The following is a 17,317-nucleotide window of genomic DNA, read 5'->3' as shown; positions in this document are numbered from 1 at the left end:
ACCTGAGATGCACCTACACACCAATATTATAACTAAAAAAATACACTTGCTGGTTCAGGAATGAAATTTTATATTGTAGAGAGAATTATTTGCAGTGTAAACAGTGTAATTTAGAAATAAAAACTACATCATAAAAATCATGACAGAATCCCTTTAAAGGTTTTCCCTTGCTCTTGTCCGGGAATCTATTGCAGGTCTTGTGTTTTTTCTGTATTGTGTCCCTTTCAGCCTGCTTCCGTGGGTGGGGTTGGGCAGGTACCATTGCATTATCTGTGTCTGGGCTCTTGAGGCTGAAGAGGTTTTTGCTGCTAGAACAAAGGGTTGGATTGTTCATGGAGAAAGTATTTATGCTGGCAGTGTATTCAGAAAGCTGAGGTGTTTTGTGCAAGTGAGCTAATAATATCTGTCAGCTGCTTCACCCAAAGTCTGTGGGCTTCTTGCATGTCCCAGAGACATGATGGGAAAATTCACTTTTATCAAAGGACATTTATTGCTTCACTTTAGCACAGACATAGGCAACAGGTTCCCCGAAATATGTTGTTAAGCCATAACTCGCAGCAACCCATTGAATGTCAGGAACTGCTGGGAGTAGCTGCCCATTACTGCTCTAGAATGCAAGCTCTTGTGAACAAATCTTTACATCCTTTGTTGACATCATAGGAGTATGAAGTACTATCTGTCTCCGATTGTGCAGCTCTGCAAGCACTGATGTAATGGCCCATCCCTTTATTGTCTCTCTCATCCCATCCCATGCTGTATGCTGCCTCTCCCTGTCTTGTTTAGTCTCTCCTACTCCCATCGTCTTTTTAACACCTTCTTCAGTTCTCTGACTTTCCACCCCTTCCTACTTGCGCAGTTACCCTTCCATGTCTCTCCCCCTCCTTAATCCCATGGTCGGAGCTTTTTTCCCTTCGAGCCCTCTCATCACGTTTCCATGGTAATAGTTGATGGCTGGCTAGCACAAGTGGAAAGCGCCCCCTTCATTTGCCAGTTCTGCCCTTTTATCTTCTGCTTGGTCACCCCCACCCCCACCCTTCGACACTATTAGACTCAACCTGTTCTCTATGGACAGGCGCCACTTGCTCGGTTGCCAGGCAGCTAACATAACAGTTGTTATACAAACACATTTAAGGTGTCTCCCTCTTATGGACTACGTAGCATGAAATGTCAACAAAGCAAAATGTCCCTATGGAATGACTTAGGCGTGTTAGTTTAGAGCCACATTTAAAGATCATACCCAATGCTGGTAGGGTTGCCACCTTTTCTGCAAATAAATATATATTTATCTTTTTTCCTATTAATAACATTGGTATCAGCCTTCATTTTTACTGGCCAGGCCGGTAAAATACCGGCCAGGTGGCAAGCCTAAATGCTACACTATGGGGCAGATTTACTAAGCTCGAGTTAATAATTCGAATGAAAAAATATTTGAATTTCAAAGTAATTTTTTGGGTACTTCGATCATCCCTGCCTGTGCTGTTAAGGGCAGGGGCACACGTGCAGATTCGGGGAGAATCTCCCCAAACTGCCTTCCCCCTGCCTTCCGCCTGCTAAAATGAAAAATCGTCTGCACCGATGCACTTGCGGCGCTTCGATTTCTGAAGTAGCCCGAAGTTTCCTCATGAGGCAACTTCGAGAGACTTTGGAAATCGAAGAGTTGCAAGTGCCATTGCGCTGGTGTTTTCTCATTATAGCAGGCGGAAGGCAGGGGGAAGGCAGTTCTGGGAGATTGTCTCCCCGCAGAAGAGGTAATTAGTCACCAGGCGACTAAATCTCCCCGAATCTGCCCGTGTGCCCCTGCCCTAAAACTGGTGTGTTTGCTACAGAAACATTACTATAGTTTATATAAACTAGCTGCTGTGTAGTCATGGGGGCAGCCATTCAAGCACAGGATACACAGTAGATAACAGATAAGTACTACTATAGTTTATATAAACAAGCTGCTGTGTAGCCATGGGGGCAGCAATTCAAGCATAGGATACACAGTAGATAACAAATAAGTACTACTATAGTTTATATAAACAAGCTGCTGTGTAGCCATGGGGGCAGCCATTCAAGCACAGGATACACAGTAGATAACAGATAAGTACTACTATAGTTTATATAAACAAGCTGCTGTGTAGTCATGGGGGCAGCCATTCAAGCACAGGATACACAGTAGATAACAGATAAGTACTACTATAGTTTATATAAACAAGCTGCTGTGTAGTCATGGGGGCAGTCATTCAAGCACAGGATACACAGTAGATAACAGATAAGTACTACTATAGTTTATATAAACAAGCTGCTGTGTAGCCATGGGGGCAGCCATTCAAGCACAGGATACACAGTAGATAACAGATAAGTACTACTATAGTTAATATAAACAAGATGCTGTGTAGCCATGGGGGCCATGGGGGCCACCATTCAAGGCTCAGGTTACATAACATCTAACAGATGCATTCTGCAGAATACCACTGTATTCTATCAAAGAGCTTATCTGTTATCTGCTAAGTAACTTGTGCCTTTTCTCCTTTTTCAGCTTATATGGCTTCCCCCATGGCGACACAACAGCCTATTCATATAAACTATAGTAATCATTCTAAAGCAGACACATAACTTTTAACAATGCCGGGCAACAGTACATTATATTTTAATTACTTTAAAAAGTTTTTGGTTTTTTTTTGGTGTTACTGTTCCTTTAAATGTGAAACAGGATAGTTACTACAAATGTATCAAAGATATTCTTGGACAATGAATTATCTAGTGTACAGAAGAATATATCACAACTGCAATATTGAATCTGCAAATGTAACCCTATACTATCCTATGGTCTGCTTCATTTTTAAACAGACCCAAATTCTTTTTTATGCTTTTGACACTACAGCTTTTAAATGAATTAAATGAACAGAGAGTGAGTAAGCGTTCCAGCAGGATTACGAGCCTGCAAAATGAATAGTGAGGCTGCTGAGTTCTTAATATTAATACAGGATGTTACATCGGTGAGATAATAACTTTAAGCCTGTGTCATGCACAGCAATTATCCATTAGTGATTAAGCTCAAATAGGATTTGCACAAGATAGAAACCATGAATTGCTGCACATATGTAAATATTCCCAAACGTGTAAGAATATATAGATGAATTTTAGGGACATCTGTGACATCTGCACAAGTTACAACCTTCTGTAACGCTTACTCACTCTCAGTTCATTTAAAAGCTGTAGTGGACTTGCAGGCTATATTTTCACATATATGGGGAATTTTTCTGAAGTCCTGTTTTTAATGTCCAGAAAAAGTGTAAAACATGGTTTAAAATAAAAAATCTTTAGCATTTAAAGTAATGGTGAGCTTCCACTTTGGCATAAATTCCAAATATAAAGGCTGTAAGTGCATACTCCAGGGTAATGCTGGAATGTATGCCAAAAGTATGCACTTCATTGTCTGCATACAAACTGGTGGTTTTTCTAGCGGCACTGGTTTCTATGTAAGTGGCTAGAGTCACTTGACTCCTGGTTTCATGGATATTTCTCAGCATATTACATATACAGTACCTCCATGGTGAAAAAAAGTGCTGCAAAATTTTTTTAGTCATGCTTTGCTTTTTTTATGACCAATAATGATAGACTGATGAATAAAGTTGCTTGCCGGAAGATCTAAGTTCACTGAGTCCATACTGGGATTTTGAATGCAGTAGTAAGCAAGTGTTGTAAACATACTATATGGGACTCCAACAAGGGCTATAGCAGAAGAAAGGGGTCAGTAACAAATTCCCTGCTGCAAGTGCAAGAACACTGGCACAAAACACCCATTTCCATATAGGAAAATTATACCCCCAAAATGAACACTTAAGCAACAGATAGTTTACATCATATTAAGTGACATATTAAAGAATCTTACCAAACTGGAATATATATTTAAGTAAATAATGCCCTTTTACATCTCTTGCCTTGAGCCACCATTCCGTGATGGTCTGTGTGCTGCCTCAGAGATCACCTGACCAGAAATACTACAGCTCTAACTGTAACAGGAAGAAGTGTGGAAGCAAAAGACCGAACTCTGTCTGTTAATTGGCTCATGTGACCTAACAAGTATGGTTTGTTGGTTTGTTTGTGTGCACAGTGAATCGTACTATCCCAGGGGGCGGCCCTTATTTTTTGAAATGGCAATTTTCTATTTATGATTACCCAATGGCACATACTTCTAGAAAAGTATATTATTATGAAAATGTCAAATTTACACGAAGCAGGGTTTTACATATGAGTTTTTTTTATGCAATATCTTTTTATAGAGACCTACTTTGTTTGGGGGGTATAGTTTTCCTTTAAGTGTTTATATACAGAGCATAGCCGAATACATGCAGTGATGCCACAGTGAACCCTAAAGCATTCTGATGTGGCCACAAATAGAAATTGTGAGAATCCATGTTTGTTAATGAATTATCCGTGTGGCCCATATGTACTGTACCCCGTACACTATTGTCAGAAGCTGTACATTCTTTAGTCGAGGGTAGAAAACACAAATAGGGCAAATTTTAGGGATGCGCCAAATCCAGCATTCGGTTCAGGATACGGCCTTTTCCAGCAGGATTCCGATTTGCCCGAATCCTTGTGTGTGGCCAAACTTAATCCGAATCCTAATTTGCATAAGTAAATTAGGTGTGGGAAGGGAAATCACGTAATCAAGTAAAACATACTTTTCCCACTTTTTCCTTTCCCACCTCTAATTTGCATATGCAAATTAGGATTCGGAATTGGTTCCGTATTTGGCCGAATCTTTCACAAAGGATTTGGAGATTTGACTGAATCCCAAATAGTGGATTCGGTGCATCCCCAGCAAATTTGTTCCGTTTGGCTTCGCCGAAAAATTTGCGAATTTACCACAAAAGAATTTGTGAAACGCATTGAAGTCAATGGGGTTCAAAATAATTTTGACGTGCAACATTTTTATATGAGCGCCTATTTTGTCCAATTCAATGGGCGTCAGAATCATTTTGACGCGTGACAATTTTATGTGTGTGACGATTCTGACGTTTTTTTGCCACAGTTTCACAAGTTTATTCCCTGGCGACGAAAAGCGTGAATTTGCCGCAAATTCGCACCTGCCAAATTTATTTGCCCACCACTACACACAATATCAACATCAGTGGTTTAATTACACCCCCTCCATTGCACCTGGTTGTGGTGGGTGATGAGTAACGAGGGTAATGAGGGGGGGTGGGTGGTACACTATTGAGGGGGGCCTGGTTGCAATTTTAAACCTGAGACTGTTGTTATATAGTTTAACCACTGCTCAAATGTTTAACTTTGTCATAATCACTAGGCCCAAAAAGTTTTTAAGGCGGTTGCTGTTAATTAAAATTATTCTGTAACGGACAAGACACCCCACATTTGTAATTGTAGTAAGGAGTCCAGGCTTAAAGTTTTCTGGGGATACATTTGAAATCATAGTAAAGTCTGCCAGCAGTAGGAGCTTTTAGACAAAGAGAAAACACTTTACAAACACTTTACAATTTACACAATTGACAACTACATTTGCACAAGCAGGATCAAACGCTATTACTGCTCAACTACCAAGGTCAGGAAAGTTTCTTCCACCCTGGCGCCGGAGCCCTGACCTGGTTTAAGAAGAAAGAACTGGACAACTTGGCTATCTCCACCCGAGTCAATATTGACCCAAATCTCCATGTATTAGGGAGGAATGATGTCAGTCACATCTCCAAATGGAGTTTGCTCACTTTGATAACACTAAAAAGAAAAAAAACTTAACAAGGAGATCTGGCTCCTTGTCCTGGTCTTGTGGGTAGAGCTCTTTCATTTGTGCTTTTACTTTGTGCATTCCAATGTGAGTAAAGAGAAAATCAGAGACACGCTGGATTATGATGTTTACACTGAGGTGGCCTGGAGCCAGAGGTGTCCTGTATGAGGCAATGCAGAGAGGTATGATGTATGCACTCATTGTTGGACCATGCCAATTGGGAAATAATTACAGAAAGTTCTCCTGTGTTTGTTCACATAAAACAAAATCACAGACTAGCACTCCATTAATCAACCTGGAAAGGACATATTTAATCCATTACTTTCACTAAAAGTGGCTGTTACTTGCTCTCTGCTTCTGCATATTTTACTGTTTAGTGTACAGACATATTCATTTCACAAGGTATTAAGGCTTTATATAGATTGTATGTGTCACATGTAGAATAGACTGATATATCACTCGAGCAAAAGTCATTGTTTCATGCAGAATAGGCTCAGTGTGATTTTGTATACAAAGTGAAGTCTCAATGTGCTCCTTATACCCTAACACATGATTAAGGTGGCCATACATGGGCCGATAAAGTTGTCAACAGACCAGGTCTGCCATTTATTGGCCCTTGCATTGTGCCCTCTGATGAGCTTCCCCAAGTAAGGATGGGGTACTGCTGTACCAGGCCCAGGCCTAAAGGGGGGCCCAGCTATACTGTGCCACATCTGCAACATCTGCCGTGCCACATATGCCGTAGTTCCAAAGAACCAACGTCCAAAACAGCTGAAGTTCCAAAGAGCCTAAGTTGAAGTCCTGAAGCCACAAAAAGACACAAAACCTTGAAAAGGAGCCGAACTTGAAGTCCCAGAGCTGCGAAAAGATCCAAAGTCTCTAAAGGAGCTGAACTTGAAATCCCAAAACAAGACCCGGTCACAAAAAGAGCCGAACTTGAAGTCCCAAAGCTGTGAAAAGACCCAAAGTCATGAAAGGAGACAAACTTGAAGTCCTGAAGCCGCGAAAAGACCCAAAGCCATGAACTGAGCCGAAGTTGAAGTCCCGAAGCCTGGGCCTAAAGGGGGGCCTAGCTATGATGTGCCACATCTGCCGTGCCTCATCTGCTGTAATCCCAAAGAGCCAAAGTCTAAAACAGCCGAAGTCCCGGAGCCGCAAAAAAACCCTGAAGTCATTAAAGGAGCTGAAGTTGAAGCCGATAAAAGACACAAAGCCATAAAAGGAGACGAAATTGAAGTCCCAGGGGCCGCAAAAATACCCGAAGTCATAAAAGGAGCCGAACTTGAAGTTCTGAAACCCACGAAAAGACCCGAAGTCACAAAAGGAGCCGAACTCGAAGTCCCAAAGCCGCGAAAAGACCAAAGTCACGAAAGGAGCCAAACTTGAAGTCTTGAAGCTGCGAAAAAGACCCAAAGACACGAAAGTAGCCGAAGTTGAAGTCCTGAAGCCACGAGTTTCATTTTTTATTTTATTAAACCCCTGGCCACCAATGTAGTATTTTAATACTCTATAGGCCCCTGCCACCAATGTTTTTATAAAAAATATTCTCTTGGGCCCAAATGTTTATTTTTAACTTGTAAGGGGGGTTCCTGTTGCCAATGTTTTTTTAAAAAAAACTTTTATGAGGGGCCCTGGTGTTAACATTTTTTTTCTTATGGGAGGCCCTGACCACCAATTTGTTTTTAACTTGTAGGGGGCCCTGACCACCAATTTAAAAAAAATAAAAAAAAAACTTTTATGGGGGGGCCATGGCACCACAGTTTTTCAACTTATAAGGGGGACCTGACCATTTTTAGAGCTGATGTCTGTGTAGTATTTTAACTGTGGTGTGGGTGGGATCTGGGTGGGGCTTGGGGGCCCCAAAAATGTTGTTGTACGGGACCCCGTGATTTCTAATGGTGGCCCTGGATTCAGGTGTATGGGCAGTGTGCCTCAAAAAACTTTTAGAATTATTGTCCTGTTCACAGTCTCGGGCATTTGGTACAGCAGATACGGAGCTGTGTGATTAAAGAGGAGGCTTAATCTTAAATCTTAGGAAATGTTGGCATTCCTCATGCAATATTAAGTGTGTCATGCCCAGCTGTTTGCTTTGCCAATGCTTTTATAGTTATAGCTGAAATGGTGTATCAATAGGAGTAGCAGACCATGGGATGTCATGACCCAGAACGAAAGGAGGCCTTAGGTAGGGACTGAAAATGCAATATATGTCTAACATGAAAGAAATGTGTGTCTCCTCTTTACTGCACAAAGTCCTTTGGTTGCTCAGCTTTCACAAATCATTTCTTGTGCTTCTTAGATCCACTTAGAATCATTGTGCATGACCTGCAAGAACTATAGTACACAGTCAGTGCTTCCATGGATCACGCAGAAGGTTTTAAGGAACAGCAGTTAGAACGAAAATTCAGCACCGTGTCCATTAACTTCAGATTGCACCACTGTATGGATGTAATATTAACATATGTCGCAAGGTTATGGATTCAGTGTATTATAGAACCAAACTGGTATAAAACGAAATGTATTTATATTTTTTAACAGTTCTCTATAACATTACGGGGCAGATTTATCAAATTTCGAGCTATTTTTGTGTACTTGACCATCGAATGGCCAAAATTCAATTTGAAAAAAATTAGACTATTCCTGTATCGAAATCTATCATGTACATCTCTTTAAAACTTCGACTTCGACCATTCGCCTTCTAACCTGCCGAAATGCTGTTTTAGCCTATGGGGGACCTCCTCTAAGCTATTTGGAGTCATTTGGTGGACTTTGAAAAATGTGAGTTTTTGGGGCAAATACTTCGATTCGAATTCAATTGAATGCGCTAAAACTTAGATCCGAGCGATTCAAATACAGCCTTTTCCCCTGAAGTTAAAAACCTCGATTTTTCTTATATATTTCGACTGATCTTTTTTTATTCGAATTTCAAAGTTATGGGAGTTCAAAAAAATAAATCTGCCCCTACATGTTAATTCTACACACTAGAAACACTAAACACTTTTTTTTACAATTGCAGTTTGTCCTGCAAGAATTCCTAGGTTTAAAACCCAATGCAAATCTACAGGATAGGCAACGGTAGTGGTAGTGGGAAGGGTGGGAGAGAGAAGGAGCCACGGGTGTGGAATAAAAGCTGTGTTAACACAATGAATCAATAAAAATTTTGCTAAATCATTGTACATTAAACAGCTCTATATTTTCCCAAGTAGTAACATCTTTCAAAACCAATGATCAGTCCTTAATCTGTCTTCCAGCCTCAGCTAATACGCAAATGGTGATTTGGTGAGCATTTGATAATTTTGCAAATGTGACTATGGAAAATGTTACAATAGAATCCTTCCCTAGAAGTATTCTGTGTCAATCTCCTTGGTAGTCAAAACCATAATAGAATAAAGTAGAAGTACTCCAGTACTAATCTGAATGTGTGGAAATATGGTTATGGCACACTCTATAATAGGGGTCCCCATTTTTTTTTTCTGAGAGCCACATTCAAATGTAAAACGAATTGGGGAGCAACGCAAGCATGAAAAAGTCCCTTGGGTGCTATATATGTGCTGTGATTGGCTATTTGGTAGCTCCTATATGGACTGACAGCCTGCAATAGGCTCTACCTGGCACTATACTTAGTTTTTATGCAATTAAAACTTGCTTCCAAGCCTGGAATTCAAAAATAAGCACCTGCTTTGAGGACACTGAGAGCAACATCCATGGGGTTGGAGAGCAACATTTTGCTCACGAGCTACTGGTTGGGGTTCACTGTTCTATAGAAATACCTACTACCAGCTGCTACTAAAGTTTCATTGACCAAAACACTGTGTAGTTTAGGTTAATTATGGAACACATTATGTGGAGTTTTATGTTGTCAGCTTCTCTCATGAATATGAGATGAATCCCTGACTCTTCTATCAGAGATATTTCTTAAGGTTGCTGTGATTATGGCTTTATAAAAGTACCACATATGTATTCAAAAATGCTGTGGACTGCCATAACGTTAGCCCAACAATGGGGAGTGATATAAACAGATTGAGACAAGTGATTATCTTCATAAACACACACTAGCATATTTTAAGGCAATATGAAGAAACCAATGACAATTCATCACATTCTGCTATTGTTGAATACTACCTAATATGCTCATTCCCTAAAGGTAAGGGCACACCTGGCGATTCGGGGAGATTTAGTCGCCTGGTGACTTATCGCCTCTTTTTTGGGGCGACATCTCTCCGAACAGCTTCCCCCTGTCTTGCGCCGTCTATAATGAAAAGTCGCCTCACGAGGAAACTTCACACGACTTCGGAATACAAAGTGCCACGTGTGCCAAGCTTCCCCCTTGCGCCAGCTATAATGAAAAGTCGCCTGCGGCATGGCACACGTGGCACTTTGTATTCCGAAGTCGTCTGAAGTTTCCTCGTGAGGCGGCTTTTCATTATAGCCGGCGCAAGACAGGGGGAAGCTGTTCGGGGAGATTAGTCACCCCAAGGAAGAGGCGATTAGTCACCAAGCAACTAAATCTCCCCGAATCGCCAGGTGTGCCCATTCCTAAAGTTGTCAATTCACAGGCCAATAAAAGCTGCCAACTCACGGCGTTTGTTAGTCAAGAAAAGTACCCTAAAATGGGATCAAAGCATTGTTTATAATCTGAATCAAATAAAAACCTTTATTTTGCTTTAATTAAGTCCTGAAGAGTGCTTTATTCCATACACACGATTCTTCTTAAACTTACAAGCACCATTTGCAATTTGATTTGGACGCGGAATTTGTACTAGAACTGTAGGAAAGTATACGCATATTAAAAACAAAAATAAACCTTAACTGTTTCTATATGTGTATATTTTATTTTAATGAAACAATGATCCTTTTTAGCCAGATTATTGGAAAAATATATTTGCCTGGCTTAAGGACAAGGCTGGATGGTTTCGGCACACCATCTATGTACTGTACACACAATCAGCTAACAGAATATTTTATATTTGTATAAATAGTTTATATAGTGTGGTGCTACAAGAAAAGCCATAGAAAACATTTATTCTTAAAATCCATTGTAATGTCCTGCAGTTTTTACTTTTACTCAGTGGGAGCTCCTGGAAGAAACCCATAGAAATCTGAGGACTACATAAACAATACACGTAGTTAGTTGAATACAAAGATAGAAGCATTTGTCTATATAAATTAAATGTATAATTGAAATGAAAATAAAGGCTGCATTAATATATGTATGTTGTTTGCTCTATTGTGTGCTTAGTTATATAGTAGTCACTGCTTAAACTGTTAAAAACAGTGGTTTTCATTGTTGGTATTTTGTATTTTCGGGAATAATTTACTTTAAGATTTACAAAGCTCTACTATCCACTATAAGTATTTTTTTCTGTATTGTTAAGCACCCTCCCCCCATGGAATTGCATTGCGTTATTTTAGTGCAATTCTTTTTTCAATGTGATAATTATATAATGTATACAGCTAGGGCTGTATACATTAGGGTTACCACCTGGCCGGTATTATACTGGCCTGGCTGGTAATAGTGATGGTTTATCCCAATATTATTAACATGGAAAAAAGTTAAATATATAAGAAGGCCATTTTTTTTTCCAGAAAAGGTTAAAAGTATATAAAAGTTAAATATATAGAAGGCCGTTTTTTTCCGGAAAAAAAAATGGCCTTCCTATATATTTAACTTTTTTCTATGTTAATAACATTGGGATAAACCATCATTATTACCGGCCAGGCCAGTATAATACCGTCCAGGTGACAACCCGAATTACAGCTCAGGAGGGCAACAGCTGAGCTTGCAAAACCCTAAGCACAGAGACTGAATTAGAAGAAGAAAAAAAAAAAAAAAAAAATATATATATATATATATATATATATATATTTACACTATATATATATATATATATATATATATATATATATATATATATATATATATATATATATATATATATATATGTGTTCTTTGCAAGAAAAACGCAAAACAGTATAGAGTAAAATTACATTTATAGTCAAACACTTTATTCAGTTTAAAACATAAAAAATGTGATTTCTTTCTCCCTTTGAATATATCCAAAGAATACAACACTGATGTCAGAAAAAATGGTGTTAAAGTAATAAATATAATTCTTAACAGGGGATTTATAGGCAAGGTGAATTTTCCTGAACACAATCATAAATTTCTCCATCTTTAAAAAACAAATATTTTCATTTTTACTTTTAGTGATGTAATCATATTTAAAAGAACATTACAATTGCAAAAATAGTAGGTTAATATTCACATAACAGTAAAACTATTATAACAAAATAGAATACATTTAAATAGAGTTCTTGTTGCAAGAAAAAAATATGTTAAAATGTTAATGCTTGGCAATAAAATGAACGTATTCTTGCCATTGTTACAATAAATATAAGGCAATTATTTGTATGGACTGTGCCAATCCTATAAGGTATAGTGATCAATTGATCACTTGGTACAAACAATGTTTCAGAGAAAAACAAAGAGCAAACAAAGAAAGAAAAGTTTATGGGAATAACAAAATGTACATTTAAGTATTAGTATCTACTTATATTTTAAGAATGATTGATAGAAGTAGTGAAAACAAGAAAAAAAAACTCTTTGGTTTTAAAAACAACTCCCCTGCCTGAAGTGCTCTTAGGGCTAAAAAGCAGTCATTGTTTTTCCATCTATATGAATCACATGCACATTCCTTATTTAATACAGTAAAATTAAATTGTTTTGTTTCAGATATAGATAGATAGATTTATAATAAAAGAAATGTATTTTTAAAATACTTTGCTGCACATAATGTTTTATGCAGAAAGGAGGGATGGGGATTTTGCCCAAAATAGTGAAGTATACTATATATTATATCTAGAACTACTGCCTCATCCTGGGGACTTGCTTATCGGGTGATTTAATTCTCGATCACAATTTTTACACTTACGACATTTTATGAGTTGTTTGACCTCCATGTACAAAGCATCAAGTACATACAGTTCATTAGAATATAATATTGTAGTGCTGGCATGAAAGAAAACTAAATTAGGAAAAATGAACTATGGATAAAGTGGGGTTCTTACATTCTGCTGAAGTACATTCTCCAGCTAGCAAAATAAGGCAACCATAAAATGACGTATCATTTAGGGGCCAATTTACTAACTTCGAGTGAAGGATTCGAAGTAAAAAAACTTCGAATTTCGAAGTGTTTTTTGGCTACTTCGACCATCGAATGGGCTACTTCGACCTTCGACTACGACTTTGAATCGAAAGGATTCGAAGTAAAAATCATTCGACTATTCGACCATTCGATAGTCGAAGTACTGTCTCTTTAAAAAAAACTTCGACCCCCTAGTTCGCCATCTAAAACCTACCGAACTCAATGTTAGCCTATGGGGAAGGTCCCCATTGGCTTGGCTAACTTTTTTTGATCGAAGGATATTCCTTCGATCGTTGGATTTAAATCCTTCGAATCGTTCGATTTGAAGGATTTAATCGTTCGATCGAAGGAATAATCCTTCGATCGTACGATCGCACTATTTGCGCTAAGTCCTTCGACTTCGATATTCGAAAGATTTTAATTCCTAGTCGAATATCGAGGGTTAATTAACCTTCGATATTCGATCCTTAGTGAATCGGCCCCTTGGAGTACGGTTAGATTAATGTCATTTTCTTTCGGGGTTGTGTTGTTTATTAACCATAATAGAAGTCAAAGTAAGGCAAAGAGTACAGTTGACCTTGACCCCAAAAATGACTGGGGCCCTTTGTTTAAAAATATACAGTTTAACTCTATTGCATTGCGTAATAATAGATTACCTCTTTTAGTATTTATGTAAGGTATGACTAGCACAGTCTTTCGGGTGTAGTTGTATCACAGTTCTAACTAAAGGTTGTAGAGTATGCTAGGTGTTGTAGCTTAGAAACAGCTGCAGGACGGACAGCATGTATTTAGTTGTTTCTAGGTAAACCCATCTGTTCTGCATTGTCCCAGTCCCTTTTCTGTAAGGTTGGCTCCTTAACAGGAGATACTTGCGTTTGGCCTAAACTGTAGAATCAGACATGCAACAAAAAAATAATTGGCTCTTAATTCTGAATCACCAGGGTTTAAACATTAAATTTCGGCTGGCTTTCTCAAACTCCTGAAGATCTGAAGCTGAATTAAGAAAGTCCTGTCCTAAAATGATGCCTTGGGTATTGAGTTGCTGGTCCTGGACTGACCCTTTATAGTCTAGCTTGATTTCAGCAGGTCCGTAATCCTCAACAGAGGTGCATGGGCTGCCACAGGCTACTTTGCTGCCATTAGACTCCACGCTGTAAGGTTTAGCCTCTTCTACTGCCAAAGGATCGTGATTCCTCGATTGCCTCTTCATCTTGTAGCGATGGTTCTGAAACCAGATCTTGACTTGATTGGGAGTAAGGTGGATGTGTTTAGCCAACTGCTCTCTTTCTGGAGCTGTAAGGTATTTTTGGTGTTCAAACCTTTTCTCCAGCTCATACACTTGTGCCTGAGAGAATAGGACTCTACGTTTCCTCTTGGATGTGTGCTGCAAGTACAGAGAATGTTTTGGTCCTTCGGCAAGGTAACCCAAACATCCCGCAGTTGAAACATTGAATCCAGAGGGAGCAATAATTCTGGAAACTGAAAAAAAAGAAATAATATTGGTAAATTATTTTTAAGTATTCAAATACTAATGCAAAGATATGAAAAAAAGAAAAGTAATTTAAGGAGATAACTTTAAACAGATGCTTTTTCTTGCAGTGGTTAATTATTCCATGCGTTTGCTATCACCTTTAAATAACTGTCTTTATTTCACATTAGAAAAGTATGTACTGTATTTTATGGTGAATATAACACTACTAACATGTATGGACCATTAAATGTTAAAATAAATTTAAATATAATATTTAATTATAAATGTAGATGCTGTTGCCATTAAAACATAACATTTTGCATTGACCGCATGTATATGTGTATGTACTATTTATCCATTGTTGCTTGTCGTTTTGATAGAGCTGTCTGTCTGGTGGGGGTCAGCTGTATCTCAGTTCAAACAGTGGAGTGGGTCAGAGATAAGATACAATCTTCTATAAGCCTATTCAGTTAGTAAATATCTGTCTGTCTGCTACAATAGCGTTTAGAAAATACAATACAGGCAGAGATTACGCAAGGCTATCTCCTTTCTTCTAAGGTACCTTTGATAACTGATGACGGAGAACAATGGGATTAGTCATACAAATTAGAATCCATTTACATATAGCCTCTCTGGTTTCACCAATATTAATAATAAAAATGATGGCAATAAGAATCATTATTAGTTTTAATAGTGCAAATAAAAATAATATGGCACTATCGCATAGATATTGCGTAAACTGAAATGAAACTCAATTTACAGCCATCAGAGTATCGTGGGTATTGTACTGGGGGCAGAACACTGACTCTGATAACGAAAGCAACTATAGAAAAAATGTTGTACAGGTATTGGACCTGTTATCCAGAATGCTCATGTTTTTTGGATAAGTAATCTTTCCGTAATTTGGATCTCTATACCTTAAGGGCAGAGACACACGGGCAGATTCGGGGAGATAAGTCGCCCGGCGACAACTCCCCGAATCTCCCCGAACTGCCTTCCAGCCGGCGTGAATGAAAATCGCCGGCGGGATGGCACTCGGATCGTTTCGTTTTCTGAAGTCGCCCGAAGTTTCGGCAGGAAGGCAGGGAAGACAGTTCGGGGAGATTAGTCGCCCCAAAGAAGAGGAGATTTGTCGCCTGGCGACTAATTTCCCTGAATTGCCATGTGTGTCTCTGCCCTAAGTCTAATAGAAAATCATGTAAACATTAAATAAACCCAATAGGCTGGTTTTGCTTCCAATAAGGATTAATTATATCTTAGTTGGGATCAAGTACAAGGTACTGCTTAATTACTACAGAGAAAAAGGCAATCATTTTTGAAAATTTGAAATATTTGATTATAATGGAGTCTATGGGAGACGATCTTTCCGTAATTCGGAGCATTCTGGATAATGGGTTTCCAGATAATGGATCTTATACCTTTATTATAATACAAACTTTATATTCTAGTGAGATTATTAAAAGGCTATAATATTGCAAGGAAAGTTGAACTAGGGAATTCATATTTTCTTCCTGGTTTAGTACTTTTGCTTTCAAAAAACACAGTATAAAACCATATAAATATCACCCACTGGATTCCATTCTTTTAAGCAACATTACATTAATGGGATTGGTGATTGTGTTCTAATGCTGTATTTAATAATACATGTATATGTTTTCACATTTAATAGCTTGAAGCCTGTGAAAAGCATGTAAAAGAAATATAATCCCCTATATCATATAGTTATTGTGGATAAAAGTGAAACCTTATAATAAGTATCTTTTACTTACATGGTGGGTAGTGCATGTCCTGGTTTCCCCCGTACCAATCGGTGTTCCTGATGTTATCTTGGTAGCTTGGTAGATCACCAGAATTGCTGTATGTCCCAGGGTAACAAGTCCTAATGGGGTTTTGAGGAAGGCAATGGGTCATAGAAAATCCAGTTGATGCCATAGCTGGTTGCAAGCAAGTCTGGTGGGGCATTTGCACTAAAGGTCCATACCCATCTAAACAGGAATCCAAGGAGAAAGCTTTGAGGTCATCCATGTAGGCTGTTAGCTGTAGCTCCCTCCAATGTCAAAGAGCAACAAAAAAAATAGGGCCCAGTGGCAGATCTGCAGTCTGACTGTGGGTTGGTTAGACCTCTTCTTGAGGCTGAAGACAATCTCAAATACTTGGTCTTGTTTCAGCACACACCTCTTATCAAGAGGTTGAGGGGGACGCCACCAAAAGAGGACAAGTGGAAGTAGAGGAGGAGCCTCTCCAATAACAATAGGGATAAAGGGATATAATTTATCTACTGATCACTGTGTAACAACAAAGGGGTTGAAATTCCTTCTTTAAGAGTAAAAGAGGAGAAGAAGTAAAAACAAAACGTATTTTGTATGAAAGGGCATTTTCCAAAATACATGATCCAAAGTGAATGCCGTGTCTACTATAGAAAGCACCAAATGAATTTTACATCAGCAAACAGTACTCATGTTGTTATTTGCTCTTGCTTTATTAATTATAAGGATATAGATTAGGCAAAGGTAATGATGATCTAAATACACAATCAGACAGACACAATCTATTAGTAAATGGCATAATGTCATGAATTCACAATTGTAATTGTTTATACTGTATATACAGGGATATATAATAAACTAATTGTGTGTGTATGTACGTATATTTATTAACTGCTATATGCAGTTATATAGATATGTAAATTTGTGTATAACACATCTAATGTGCATATTCTTCATTTTTATTTATTCTTAGTTCCACAAGTAACGCTGGGATTACTATAATACTGCTGACAGCTCTCACATAGGCATTCTAACCACCAGCAACTTCAGGGGTGCTTCACCTTTAAGATAACTTTTAGTATGTTATAGAATGGCCAATTCTAAGCATCTTTTCAATTGCTCTTTATTATATATTTAATTGTTTGCCTTTTTCTTCTGACTCTTTCCAAGAGGAGCCAAAAAAAACTGCTCTGTAAGGTTGCAA

At 38.4% G+C, this 17,317-nt stretch overlaps 1 protein-coding gene across 1 annotated transcript; it reads right to left on the bottom strand.

Annotated features, from left to right (window-relative positions):
- Positions 1–13,270: 13,270 nt before the first annotated feature.
- On the bottom strand, positions 13,271–17,117 carry LOC108700279 (homeobox protein Nkx-2.1). Its single transcript, XM_018233335.2, has 2 exons — positions 16,117–17,117; positions 13,271–14,355 (listed from the first exon to the last, which is right to left on the bottom strand). The coding sequence occupies exons 1-2, from the start codon at positions 16,370–16,372 to the stop codon at positions 13,811–13,813; spliced, it is 801 nt and encodes a 266-aa protein (XP_018088824.1). The 5' UTR covers positions 16,373–17,117; the 3' UTR covers positions 13,271–13,810.
- Between the last annotated feature and the right edge of the window lie 200 nt (positions 17,118–17,317).

This window comes from Xenopus laevis, chromosome 8S, assembly GCF_017654675.1.
Source record: "Xenopus laevis strain J_2021 chromosome 8S, Xenopus_laevis_v10.1, whole genome shotgun sequence".
Taxonomy (NCBI): Eukaryota; Metazoa; Chordata; class Amphibia; order Anura; family Pipidae; genus Xenopus; species Xenopus laevis.
This window is presented reverse-complemented; position numbering and strand designations above follow the sequence as displayed.